We start from the raw sequence: 13,291 nt of genomic DNA, 5'->3' as shown, positions 1-13,291 counted from the left end.
GATGGAATCTCGCTACGACATCGAACGGAAGGGGGGAACTTATTCACGATTTTCACGATTTGACAAGAAAGAAAAGAGGAAATATGAAATCGATGCGAAATGGGGATGGGAATGGGTTTTGTATTTGACTTCTTATATGCTTTTGCACATATCTATGATTTTTTGATTCTGCGTTTGGGATCGAGAAGGGACTTGATTTTGCCCTGCATGAACATATATATTTGCACCAATATGAGCTGAGCGCCTTTGCGTCGCTTGAACTAAAAACTATAATACACGTTCGTGATCGGTCGTGATGTGTGTGATTGAAACAGAAATTCCGCCTTGGCTTGCCTGGCGCCTTCTTCTTCAGCAAAGCCGCAGCATGAAGTAAAAACCATCTGGATCCATCTTGAAGCCAAGTTCTCGCCCTCGTTCTCCTTCTTTCGTCAAAAGTCCTGTCATTATAGATTTATTTCTGCTGCTTCACACTGATCTTCACCTCCTCCCACCACCATCTCGTGCGTTATCTACCCATCAATCGTCGAAAGTGTATGATTCGACCCATTGCTATTCCCGACGGGTACTCCACCTCCACTCCCTGACATCCCACCCTCTTCCGTCAGAATTTTATGCGCATTCGCCAAATCTGCTAGTTTCTCTTCTTCGGAGACGGTGCGGTCTTCTTCTTGGATGCCGTTTCCAGGACGAGAAGCAGCAGTCAGATTGGTATTTGTATTTATGTTGGAGGTTGTGGTTGTATTGTTGCTGTTTCTTTTTGATCCCGATATCGTGGGAGCGGGAGCTGTAGCTGTTGCGGCTGAAGATGAGGATTCGGGTCTTTTAGTTGGTCCCATTGCGGTGAGGGATGGTCGTGCTGAGGATGAGGACTCGGGTCTCTTTGTGGGATTTGTTGTTGGGCCCATGGCTGTGAGGGAAGGTTGTCTGTTGAGGAGGTTATTGGATTGTTGGAGGAGGGCACTGAGGCGGGGGGAGAGTGTCGAGGTGGTAGGTGTTGAGTTTGAGGGCTTAGTCGTGTTTGTTGCAGGTTGTGAGAAGAATGAGGCTGGAGGTGGGGCGGTCGTTGTTGCAGGAGAGTCAATTGTGGAGATGCTGCGGCTTGAGGTTGTGGAGTTGTCGTCGTAGTCTGAGGACGTTGTTGTGGTAGTGAATTCTTCGCTTCCGGGGGAAGGAGCGGTGTTTGGGCGAATTGGAGCGGAATTGGCGAGGATTGCTGTGCTCGGGCGAGTGAGAAATGAACCTTGTTGTTGAGAGCGTGGACGGCCATGCAGTTCGAGGTCGTGGACGCCGGAGGCTTTGTCGACGTATTGGAGTTTGGCTTTGATGGGCTCGTCCGGTGGGTCGTGGATCTCGAGGCGGAGTTGGTTTTGGTGGTCTTGATAGAGGATATCTGGAGTGCGGGCATCGGTGCCGGAGTCGCGATAATTTCGTGTTGCGGTTGTGGCGGAGCTGCGGTAGGTCATGGGACGTTGGGATCGGGAGTTGGAGACTCTTTCGATAATGGGTTCGAAGGACGTTTTGGCAGCGAGGGCGTGCGAGTTGTGTGATGATCTCTGGATCACGGGCGGTGGAGCACCGTCTTCATCGTCGAACATGTAATCGCCATCGCCAGAGTACTTGGCCTTTTCCAGATCGGAAGGTGCTTCTCGTGGTGTATTGATAGTCGCGAAATCGTGTCTTTCGGCAGCCTGAAGAGGGGCACTGATTCTGATACTGTCTCGAGAGGACTTCTTGGAGCCGAGAGAGCTGAAACTGGATGTAGATAGTCGTGTGGCCAGACCGACAATGCCGGGGGCGCAGCAACATATTTGGCTCAGGTATACTTCAACACCGCTGTACAAGCCCAGGAAGCTGTAGCTGTAGGTTGTATTGAAGGTCGATTCAAAGTCACGGACGTGAAATATTCTGACAATGCTAATTGCCGTGACTGCAAGGCCAACCAGATAGACAAACAGAATCCTGTCAACGCGTTAGTAAGCTTCTCACAGCTGTATTGAACATCATTTGGCTCACCCGATCGTATTCCGGGGGGTTGTCTTCATCCTGATTATACTTCTGATAGGCAAAAGCAGGACGAGCACATTGAACCCAATGTCTACACCTGCTAGAGCCCAGAGTAAGATCTGTCTGTCCACGCATTGACTCAGCAGATCCGGATCCTGCAAAGAGTTCCATTGCGATGCTATGGGACGACACTGAGCGATGACCGAGACCTCGAAGCTGATCAAGGCAGCGCCCAGCAAGCCCAAGGATGTCCACCAAAGTTTCCGCAGACCTCCAGCAGTTGGCCATGTCCGGAGATAGAAGAGGACAAGCGATATCTTGGTGCTGAAGATCACAAGCACGTATAGGACGCTGGCAATGTAGAACCACTATTCCTGTCAGCTTGTCCATGTATCTCCACTCTATTCCTGCCTACCTTGGTAAAGTCCACGATATCACTGAGGCTTAATGTCCAGATCTCTTTGCCCATGCCATTCTGTAACGTGAAATATCCTGCCACGAAGAAGCCGATCAATGGTGCATAGCTCGCGACTGCCATAAAGTCATCCCATCCAAAGCCTGCTCCAGCAAGTCGTGCCACCAGCCTCGCAATGGTGAAAATGGTAGTGACTGCGAACAAGACATAGGCGACAATGGATAACAGCTGAGTTCTATCGCGTGTCGGAGTAGCGCATCGGTATGCTCGAAATCTGGAGGAGGCTAATTGGTCCGAGAATGGGCAATCGTTGACTTTCAGACACTCCATCATGGCGTTCTGTACCTCCATATTCTCGCAGAAACATGGCTGCGAAGGTTGGCAATTGTAGGCATTGAAGACTGTGCTTGTGCATTGCAGCTGTTAAATCTCTGGTCAGCGCGTCACGCGTTCCTTGATGCCGCAGGTTCAACACGTACCACACACGTCGACAACCCGCTCACAGCAGTATCGTCTACCAGTGTCTGCCCAGTGACCTGCACGCGTGTGAGAGCCACAGCCCACATGAGCAAGACAGAGAAGCCATCTCGAAACCTCATCTCGAGGTCCAAGAGTCCATAGACTCAAATCCGGAAGAAGGACGCGGAGATTGAAGTGAGAGAGTAGCAATCAAACCTCACATAAGCAGATGCACAACACAGCAAGCCATGATCTACTACTAGTATGTAGTGTGGACGCCTCAAGCAAAGACCTACCTTTCACATCAATGATGTCTTTTTGTGGCCCCTCCGCAGCATGAGCACACCGATTACATGTCTGCTTCTTCGATCTGGCAGCAGTTGCAGTGCGCCGACGACTCATGTCGAGCGTTAGGTATGAATGCGTGGCGTCACGGAAGGACGCCGATCACATGGTTGGCTGGGTGGTTGTTCTTGACACGAGAAGTGATTGAAGCTGATCATTTCGGGCTGCATCCTTCAAAGTGAGAGGCATTGAGTTAGTCTGCAGTCGAAGAGCTTGTGTTCTTCACTTCTGTATCCGAAGAGTGAGGTCTTCTCAAGCCGACGCATAGTTCTTGCAATTGAGACTGGGATCCCCAGGCTGTGGATGGTGTTCCTGACGACTCGCAGCGTGCATATCCGACACTCGCGCAGGCCGTGCCGACAAAGGCAAAGGCTTGTTGACGAAGAAATGCACTTCCTGACTCGACGTGGCAGTCGATGATCGTGCGTGGTAGGTCAGGAACGACGTCCAAAGATCAAACTAGGCAGTTTCCAGCTAGCAACACGTCCAAATCCACGACGTCCGCAGAATCTCCGCCATCGCAATTTCGCTAACTATTGGATTCGACACTGCCAAAACATCGAATCCACGCTCTTCTCCGCCGTGTTCCTCGACATCCTCTCTGAGAGCTCCGCTCCGTCCTGCACACGTCGACTCGCTCTCTCCCATTCGCCCATCCGTTTGCACTTGCGCAGACTCCTCCCAGCATCACCCCGAATCTTCACAGCAGCACTCTGCAGACGACATGGGAACACTTTCTCGTCGCCGCGGCCGCGCTCGGTCATAACCACTCTATTTGACAACTCCCGTCCCCATACGCTGGCAGCCGAGTGCGCCACAAAACATGGTGCTGCTGCTCCATTCGGGTCTGCCGGTGGTAGTGCGACCGTCTAGGCCTGCCTGCGGGACTTGCCCTCTTTCTGTGTCTGGGCAGGCCCGCTCTTCTGCGCTCTCAGCTCTCAGCTCGTGCTTGTGCGGCGCGGCCGTTGAGGTATTGCGACTATTGCTGCAGCTCGACGGAGATCTTCTGTAGGTTTCTTGCTGATCACGCATGACTTCCTTACTGTTTCTATTCTCTCACTTCTGTACACTGGAGCACCGATGATAGCCTTCACATGATGTGAAGTAGGAGCATACCACGAGCCATCGGCGTAAAGGAACGAGTGACGCAGCACGAATAGCGGAAAGCCGAAGACGTCCGGAGGAGAGAACAGAGAGGAGGACGCGATGGCAGCGACAACGTACACCTTTTCGCCCGTCACAGACACGGACCGCGCAGGCGTGGTATGGGTCGCTGCGATCCTGTCGTTGATGTTCACCGTCATCACTTTGGCTACGCGATTCCAGATCAAGGCGCATGCCCTCGGGAAAGATGACTACCTCATCGGACTATCAACACTCGTGGCTGTCGCGCAATACATCGCAATCTTCGTCGGGTTGAATCGAGGCGTGGGACGGAGCAGCACGTTGCTGACGGAAAGCTATGCGCAAACGCTGGGTCGCTCCGTTCTGGCGAGTGAGATTCTGTTCATTGTGTCCATGACGCTGAGCAAGTTGGGCGTGGTGGTGTTCTTGAAGAGGCTGTTATCGCGGGATCACAGTGCTGCGTGGATGGCCTGTCAGGTGGCTGTCGCTTTGACAGTGGCATGGGGAGTGGGAAGCGCGTTGGGGATCAGTGTTGAATGTGGTCCGAACCGCATTCTCTACGGTCCAACGCGATGCGTGCACAAGGTGAGACACTCGCGACGCAAGGCGCTCCCATTGACATATGCTGATGCAACGATAGCTCCTCCGCTGGGAACTCGTCATCAGCTTCGACGCCGTCCTCGAATGCATCTACGTCGGCCTGGCCATCTGCCTCGTCTGGCCCCTCCAAATGAAGCGCAGAATCAAAACCACCGTTGTCTTCGCCTTTGGCTTCCGCCTCATATGCGCCGTCTTCGCTGCCCTCCACGGAGTCTGGATAGACAAATACGTCGACTCCGACGACCCCGGTCTCGCAATCGCAGACGTCCTCGTCTGGCAACAAGTCTGTCTAGGCTACAGCTTAATTGCAACCACAATCCCCACAATCAAAACCTTCGTGCGAGGATACAATAAAGAGCTCGGATACGATCCATCTTCAGAAAAGAGAGGTCTTGGTGGAGGATACAATTTAGGCAGCCTCGTACGCTCTATCAATCGCACAGGACCCGAAAGTGGTTCGGGAGGCTCGTCGAGACAACAGAGGAGTAACGCTTCGCGAAGCGGACAGAGGAGTTTCGCTTCACGGAGTCGACAGGATCAGGAAAATGGGAATTATCAAATGGGGCCTAAGAGTGGGGATTATCGGGTCGGGGCTTTTCATGATACGAGTAAAGGGAAGAATGCGAAGAGGCCGCCGAGTGGGATATTTGAGAGTGATGAGGATCCGATTATTAGGAGGGATGTGAGTGTTACGGTGGAGACGGAGAGGGCTTCGAGGACGAATTCGGATTTGGGGGTGTAGATGCCAGATATTTGTGTCCTGTGTTGTGTGTTGATTGGATAAAGAGCGTGGCGTTGGGAGGCGTATGTATAAGCCGCTTGGGGTATACCATCTGTCTTTGAGTAATTGAGTTGCAGTGCAGATAGTTCTACAGGAGATGAGTGATGTGTTAGCAGATGAAGAATTGACCAGTTCGATCGATCCTTCGACCCAATCCAGCCTCCAGACTATCCATCAACTCCTCTTCGTCTACACCACATACCCTCACTTCTTTCTTCATCTCCCCATCGACCTACCACTCAAACTCCCACCCCTCCCCCAATGGTCTATCCTCCTCATACCCTTCAGGAATACCATCTTCCTGCCACTCCATAATTTCAAACATCCAATCTAATCTCCTTAATAACACTTCCAGAGTCCCAAATGCATCTTTCCCTTTTTTCTGCTCTTCATCCAAAACCTCTTGAACCTCCCCTCGAAATTCCGGTCTTACTCCAAACCACGTCTCATCACCGTAGGTTGTATACTGCTTGACTTCCAGAACTTGCCGATTTTTGAGATTAAGTGAAATCATATATCGATTCGGCCAGTCGAGGCCGTAGCCGCAGAGGGAGAGGGATTGGATTTGATTTATGAGGGAGGGAGGCGTTTGGAAGAGCCAGTGGGAGAAGGCTCTGTAGGGTTGAGTTTGTGGTGGGGTGGAGGATGATGAGGAAGATGTTGTTGGTTGAGTGCTTGGTGGGCTGTCTAGTGAAGGAGGCCAAGGAGAGGAAGGGTCGAAGGCAGGAGGATACAGTGAGCCTTGAGCTTTATAGTATGGACTGTTGATATCCAAGAATAATGGATCTGTTTCTTTCCTTGGGGAGAATTCATTGTGGATGAGCCAGAATTCGTTTTCGGCGTAGAAGATTGGGAGGGATTCTTTGCGGATGAGGCGGGAGACTCGTGTAATGGGTGGTTGTACTGGTCGGTAATCCTTGCTGTCGTCACGCATTGGTAAAGGATGTTTTAAACGTCGGGAGCAGAGCAGGTCTCGTGGACTTGCTGCTTTGAGGGTTGAGCGCTGTTTACGATATTTCTTTTTGGTTTGCTCTTGACAGCGGCCGATGAGGAAAGGGTGGTCTTCGATTACTAGGTGGTGGTAGATTTGGAGGCGGAGTTCTGCGGAGAGGAAGAGGAATGGGGAGGGTGATGGATCACGTGTCTCCTCGGTGTGGGCTTCTGATGCCATGAAAGGGAGAAGTCTTGTCGACTTACGCGATCATAGAGGATGTAATGGGTCTACTGAGTCCATTCCTCGGAGCTCGTGCAAGAACTGAAGTTGTGACGTTGGCGGGGTGCTTGGAAGCAATAGACTCGAAGTATGCAAATGTGAAATGTGCTTCGAAGGATTCAGGCACCACTCGAAAGCCGCTGGCGTCCTGCGTTTTTCGCCAACATTGTTTTCTCACCTGGGCGGCCTCCAGTTTTCTTTTGAGTGGAAGCGGCTGTGCTTTTCGCAAACCAACAAACGCTAAGCAATTTCAGTATCGCTTGCGCAAGAGTCCAGCTTGCCATGATATGCAGCAACCTTGCTCTGTCGTCAATCTTGGTACGAAAGCGTCGCGGAAGTCATTTGCAGGAATCGGTTCGTGCAACACGAGGTTCAAAAACAGTCACTCGAGTACCATGAAGCCGGTCCAGAGGCCGTCCGAAATTTCGTTGTGGCGCTGCTCATCATGAGGGCGCTGTTGGAACAGAAGAGAACGCTCGAGGTGAGTCCGACTGTTGAGCCGTAGCTTCTGTCTTTTGTTTAGAAAGTGAAGACATGTTGCAGTCTGAGACCGAAACAATGCACCAGATCTCGAGTTCGCTTGCTGTTCGATTGCGTTACGATTCTTCAAGGCCATAAGAAAGCCGTAGCCAGCATAGGATATCTGTTCCCATCACTGCAACAGTGCCCCAGAAGAACGATCGAAAACATCATGCCGCCGCGCCATCGCCACCACGGACAGCAGCGTGCAATATCCGTCGATGAGTGGTGTCGTCAGTATTATGGCACAGACGTGAGGCGCATCACTCCTTATTCAGACTTCCTCCTTGTTGCTGACTTGAAATCCCAGATTCCGACTCTCAATGCTGAGCTTGTACGACTTCGCCGTAGCGTACTCAATGGGGAGGACGAGCTTTCCAGGCAGAGAGGAGAGACCCGAAGAGTGAGGCAAGAGAGAGACCAGTTAAGGACGGAAAATTTGGTGCTCAGGCAGGAAAATGAGCAGATGAGAAGGGAGAAAGCGAGGCTGAGTGAGAAATATGAGAGTCAGAAGAGGAGAGCGAGGGCGTTTGGATTGAGAGTGTGATGCAGGAAGGAGAGGGAAACGGAATGGAAGGTGCCACACTCGCCCGCGAAATGGGTTCTGATGATTCTACTTTGCACTTGTGGCAACCGCAAGAGGTGAAGAAGGAGTGTTGCCAGTGGAGGGCCGTACTTGAATCGAGCATAGGAGATCCCCGGCTCTGGTTTTGCTTCGCCTGGGCCGCAATTTGAGATACATACTTGTTCCGGCCAGACATACATAGAACCACTAGACCGGTCTGCTTCTCAAGACTCCAGTAATGCTCTGAAATCCGGCCTATCTCGAATGAGTTCAGTGTGCTAGTGCTACTTGCGTTGAGGATCGGGACAATACGTTGCAGAACAGCAGCCAGAAGCATTGCACACTCACAGAAGGATCCTACACGATCAGCTGAATGTATCGGCCAGAGCGACACGTATTCTGGCGCGTCGTAGAGTTCTCTGGAACCTCTCACGATTCCCTGCTGTGATGTCTGGAACCAAAAAGTGATGGCGTACCCACTTTGGCCCGAGCGATGGGGTGACGCGGGAATTGGTGACGTCGTTGCCAGGTGGCCATCACTTCCACTGCAGTCATGAATGCCATACAGCTGCTTCAGCAAGTGTCGACTTGGAAGAGCAGCATTGTTCGGCGTTCTGTCGGCGGTGATAGATTTGTATGGGTCTCCATGGCGATGTGCTGTCTGACTTTTTCTTGAAATGCCTCAGGTTGTGCCCCGCGAACTAATTAGGTTTAGCGCGATGATCTCATAACCGGTCCTGAGAACATTCCATAGATTCTGGAGAAGAAGTGAAGACGCGGCAGAAGCGATGCCTCTGGCTGCCTGTGATCAATTCGATGGAGCTCTAATCAATTCAGTCAGACTGCTCGACCGGTCGCGTGGCGTCTCGTCAATTTTGGCGGTGTCTGGAGGGTGCTAGAGGCGACTGGTGGCTAGGAGAAGCAGGTGGAAGCTCGTCGAACATTCTCAAAAATTTGGCCCACCCGCAGCAGCTGCAGCAGGTACAAGAATCATCTTCGCCGCAGTCAACCTTTCACCCACACAACATCACACAAATTCGACTCTCACCTCTTCCACGAGTCTTTCTGCGCACTTCACACACTTTCTTCTAACTCCCATCACCAACCCGAACACCCACATTCGCATTCGACACACGCAGACACAATGGCACCAGCCATCGGTATCGATTTGGGTACCACGTACTCGTGCGTCGGTATCTTCAGAGATGACCGCATCGAAATCATCGCCAACGACCAGGGTAACCGCACAACACCCTCGTTCGTCGCCTTCACAGACACCGAGCGTCTCATCGGTGACTCCGCAAAGAACCAAGTCGCCATGAACCCAGTCAACACAGTCTTCGACGCCAAGCGATTAATCGGCCGCAAGTTCAACGACCCAGAGGTGCAGGCAGACATGAAGCACTTCCCCTTCAAGGTCATCGACAAGGCCGGCAAGCCTGTCATCCAGGTCGAGTTCAAGGGCGAAGAGAAGACATTCTCCCCAGAAGAGATCTCATCCATGGTCCTCACCAAGATGCGTGAGACCGCAGAGTCATACCTCGGTGGCACCGTCAACAACGCTGTCGTCACTGTCCCAGCATACTTCAACGACTCGCAGAGACAAGCAACCAAGGATGCTGGTCTCATTGCTGGCTTGAACGTGCTCCGTATCATCAACGAGCCAACTGCTGCCGCCATCGCCTACGGTCTCGACAAGAAGACTGAGGGCGAGCGCAACGTTCTCATCTTCGACTTGGGTGGTGGTACCTTCGATGTCTCTCTTCTCACCATTGAGGAGGGTATCTTTGAGGTCAAGTCCACTGCCGGTGACACACACTTGGGTGGTGAGGACTTTGACAACCGTCTAGTTAACCATTTTGTCAATGAGTTCAAACGCAAGCATAAGGTAAGTCAAAGCAATCTCTGCCATCGTTATTATCCCGAGGACGTTCCCTAACAATTTTACAGAAGGATCTTACCGCCAACGCTCGTGCCCTCCGCCGTCTACGAACTGCTTGCGAGCGTGCCAAGCGCACCCTCTCTTCCTCCGCTCAGACCTCCATCGAGATCGACTCCCTCTACGAGGGTATCGACTTCTACACCTCCATCACTCGTGCTCGTTTCGAGGAGCTGTGCCAAGACCTGTTCCGTTCCACCATGGAGCCAGTCGAGCGTACGCTCAGAGATGCAAAGATCGACAAGTCTTCCGTCCACGAGATTGTCCTTGTCGGTGGTTCCACCCGTATCCCCAAGATCCAGAAGATGGTCTCCGACTTCTTCAACGGCAAGGAGCCAAACCGCTCCATCAACCCAGACGAGGCTGTCGCCTACGGTGCCGCCGTTCAGGCTGCCATTCTCTCCGGTGACACCTCCAGCAAGTCGACCAACGAGATCCTCTTGCTCGATGTCGCTCCGCTGTCTCTCGGTATCGAGACTGCCGGTGGTGTCATGACTCCTCTGATCAAGCGCAACACCACCATCCCAACCAAGAAGTCCGAGGTCTTCTCTACCTTCTCCGACAACCAGCCTGGTGTGTTGATCCAGGTCTTCGAGGGTGAGCGTGCCCGCACCAAGGACAACAACTTGCTCGGCAAGTTCGAGCTTACCGGCATTCCACCTGCTCCACGTGGTGTCCCACAAATCGAGGTCACCTTCGACGTTGATGCCAACGGTATCATGAACGTCTCCGCCCTCGAAAAGGGTACTGGCAAGACCAACAAGATTGTCATTACCAACGACAAGGGTCGTCTGTCCAAGGAGGAAATCGAGCGCATGTTGGCCGAGGCTGAGAAGTACAAGGAGGAAGATGAGGCTGAGGCGGCTCGCATCCAGGCCAAGAACGCTCTTGAGTCTTACGCTTACTCGCTCCGCACCACCCTCAGCGATCCAAAGACCGAGGAGAAGCTCGAGGCTTCCGACAAGGAGACTCTCAAGGCCAAGATCGACGAGACTGTCTCTTGGCTCGACGACAACCAGACCGCCACCAAGGACGAATACGAGAGCTCGCAGAAGGACCTTGAGTCTGTCGCCAACCCAATCATGATGAAGCTCTACGGCGCTGGTGGCGAGGGTGGCATGCCAGGCGGTATGCCAGGTGGTGCCGGCTTTCCAGGTGCTGGCGGCCCAGGCGGCGCTGGCGGTGCCGGCGGCGATGACGGCCCAACCGTCGAGGAGGTCGACTAAATGCATCATCACCACACACGCAACATGGCTTGACTGTTGTTGTTGAGAGCATTTCCTCTTCTGATTCGATATGATACCACTTGAAACTTGCATGGCATGGCGTTCATACAGGGTTTTTAGAGCATGATGACATGGGACTCATGACTTGGGATGACATGGAAAAAAGCTGCGCCCTCTTCATTGGGGTGCTTTTCCTTGACTGTAATGTAGCTGCTGCAGTGAATGATTGATAGAGAAGAGATCATTGAGCTGAAGCTAGCAATGAAAAAGAAGTTCAACAGAAGTATCTTGTTCCGTTTCATTTTCCTTTCCTTTCGCGATTGACCTGAACGATCTCCATCATTGTGACTTTCAGTATGCTTTTGTGACCGCCTTGCTTCACCTGAACAGCACAACTGTGAGCCATCGTCTTTGCTGCTGCGCAGTACTCAGCTGGGAATAATTTGCGGAGTCACTGCTATCATCGAACTTGCCTCTTCTCAATTCATCACGTTCGTCACGGTATGCATCTGCACCTCAACCGCTCCATTTCCCATCACCTTCTCATTTGTCTGTTTCTCACTGCTATGAGCAACGCCGTTTCGCTTTTGAGAGCAGAACTGTGAGCCACCACCCTCTCCGCTTCACATTTTCGATCTTGGAACAACCCGCGGAGATACTGGAATTATCTTATTCTCTTGTCACTGTATCACTTTCGCCAGTGTGTACGGAGTGCAGAACGAGATGACTTCGTCCCATTCCATCTTCGATTCCGCATCTTATACTTTGATTAATGACTCGTTACATGGCTGTGTCTCTCTACGAATGCGCTTGTCTCGTATTGACAGCATGACTGTAAGCCAACGCCCTCGCTGATGAGGATTTTCCAACTTGGTGGTTTCGCAGAGTTGTCATCATTATTGTACTTGCTTCCAATTTCATCAGCTTCGTCAGCGTGCTTTCGCAACTCAACTCACGGCTCACAATACCTGTACGTGTTTTTCGGCCAGCTTGATTCGCGCGAACAGCGCAACTTCAGGCCGCTACTCTTGTCAATAGACAATTTCCAGCTTGGAATTATTGTTGCACAGGGCTACAATATCTTTTCCTCTTTCTTTCTAGCTCTCCTGATACTCCTGCACCCCCTCCAAACTCCTCCCATTATCCCAAAACATCACCAAACCGCCCTCAATCCCCTCCCTCACGAGCGGATTCTTCTCTCCTCCCGCATCCGATACTCCACCCGCCACGGCATCAAACCCACACTTTCGATAGAACTTCTCCGTCCCTTCCGCTCCCACGACCGAACATCCCACTCCCTCGGCTTTCGCCCTCTCGAACCCCCAAGCTGCAAGCTGTTGTCCGTGTCCTTGACCGCTCGCAGAAGGGTCTACGCCTAAGAGTGTAAGATCATAGACTTCAGCGCGAGAGCCGGTCCAGAAATGCGCGCTGAAAGGCGGGAATTCGGACATGATGTTTGCTCGTGAGGGTTCCTGGGCGCGGTTGGGATAGAGGAAAGATTCGAGGTAGTTGTATGTTGACATGGCAGATTTTGATAAAGTCTGATACAGAGTATCTTGAGGCTGGTGTTCTCGCATGCGGGTCCAATGGGCTATGCCGGTTATGGTTTCTCGGGAAGGTGAATTTGAAGGTTGTCCTGATGAGGCGGTTGAGTAGGATACGAGAAGATACTGGTCGAGATCTTGACTGGCCCAGGCATTACGGAGTTTGTGGAGGAAATGGAGATACATGTCTTCTGGGTGTTGATCTCGGTAAGGATGTATGTATTGGCCGAATAGTGGCTCGTCTTTGAATGCTCGGGCGAGGCATTTGGAAGCTGGAAGGAGGTCGGAGTAGGTCGCTGCTCGGATGGGCATTTTGGCGACTAGACTGTTGTTCTTGTTACGATCTGACGACTGATGGAGTCTGCGTGTGTACACAGGAGTCAATAATATTCGTGAATCAGATCGAGAGGCACACTACTGCCGGAAAGCAAGACAGAAACCAGGATTGAGACCCCGACAGCCCTCTGCTCAATCCTTGTACATCCGCCTTGCGAAGTGCACTCAAGCGCTCTGTGTCGACAAGCGAGGCAGCTGCGGACTCCAGTTCGCGCCAGAG

The 13,291-nt window shown here is 52.1% G+C and overlaps 5 protein-coding genes across 5 annotated transcripts; 2 read left to right on the top strand and 3 right to left on the bottom strand.

Moving 5' to 3' along the window:
- Positions 1–509: 509 nt before the first annotated feature.
- On the bottom strand, positions 510–3,018 carry RHO25_005494 (uncharacterized protein; the record flags this gene model as incomplete). The annotated part of the gene is made up of 4 exons (XM_023596396.2): positions 510–1,959; positions 2,014–2,372; positions 2,420–2,839; positions 2,899–3,018. 4 exons carry the CDS (start codon positions 3,016–3,018, stop codon positions 510–512), a joined length of 2,349 nt encoding a protein of 782 aa, XP_023456907.2.
- A 1,411-nt stretch (positions 3,019–4,429) lies between these two features.
- On the top strand, positions 4,430–5,690 carry RHO25_005493 (uncharacterized protein; the record flags this gene model as incomplete). Its single annotated transcript, XM_023596395.2, has 2 exons — positions 4,430–4,933; positions 4,989–5,690. The coding sequence occupies 2 exons, from the start codon at positions 4,430–4,432 to the stop codon at positions 5,688–5,690; spliced, it is 1,206 nt and encodes a 401-aa protein (XP_023456908.1).
- Positions 5,691–5,961: 271 nt separating this feature from the next.
- RHO25_005492 (uncharacterized protein) lies at positions 5,962–6,900 on the bottom strand (the record flags this gene model as incomplete). Its single annotated transcript, XM_065602651.1, has 1 exon — positions 5,962–6,900. One exon carries the CDS (start codon positions 6,898–6,900, stop codon positions 5,962–5,964), a length of 939 nt encoding a protein of 312 aa, XP_065458723.1.
- A 2,270-nt stretch (positions 6,901–9,170) lies between these two features.
- RHO25_005491 (uncharacterized protein) lies at positions 9,171–11,191 on the top strand (the record flags this gene model as incomplete). Its single annotated transcript, XM_023596394.2, has 2 exons — positions 9,171–9,914; positions 9,977–11,191. 2 exons carry the CDS (start codon positions 9,171–9,173, stop codon positions 11,189–11,191), a joined length of 1,959 nt encoding a protein of 652 aa, XP_023457031.1.
- A 1,097-nt stretch (positions 11,192–12,288) lies between these two features.
- Positions 12,289–13,047, bottom strand: RHO25_005490 (uncharacterized protein; the record flags this gene model as incomplete). The annotated part of the gene is made up of 1 exon (XM_065602650.1): positions 12,289–13,047. The coding sequence occupies one exon, from the start codon at positions 13,045–13,047 to the stop codon at positions 12,289–12,291; it is 759 nt and encodes a 252-aa protein (XP_065458722.1).
- Between the last annotated feature and the right edge of the window lie 244 nt (positions 13,048–13,291).

This window comes from Cercospora beticola, chromosome 3 (assembly GCF_033473495.1).
Source record: "Cercospora beticola chromosome 3, complete sequence".
In the NCBI taxonomy this organism is placed as follows: Eukaryota; Fungi; Ascomycota; class Dothideomycetes; order Mycosphaerellales; family Mycosphaerellaceae; genus Cercospora; species Cercospora beticola.
The sequence above is the reverse complement of the archived record's forward strand: the minus strand, read 5'-3'. Positions and strand labels throughout refer to the sequence as shown.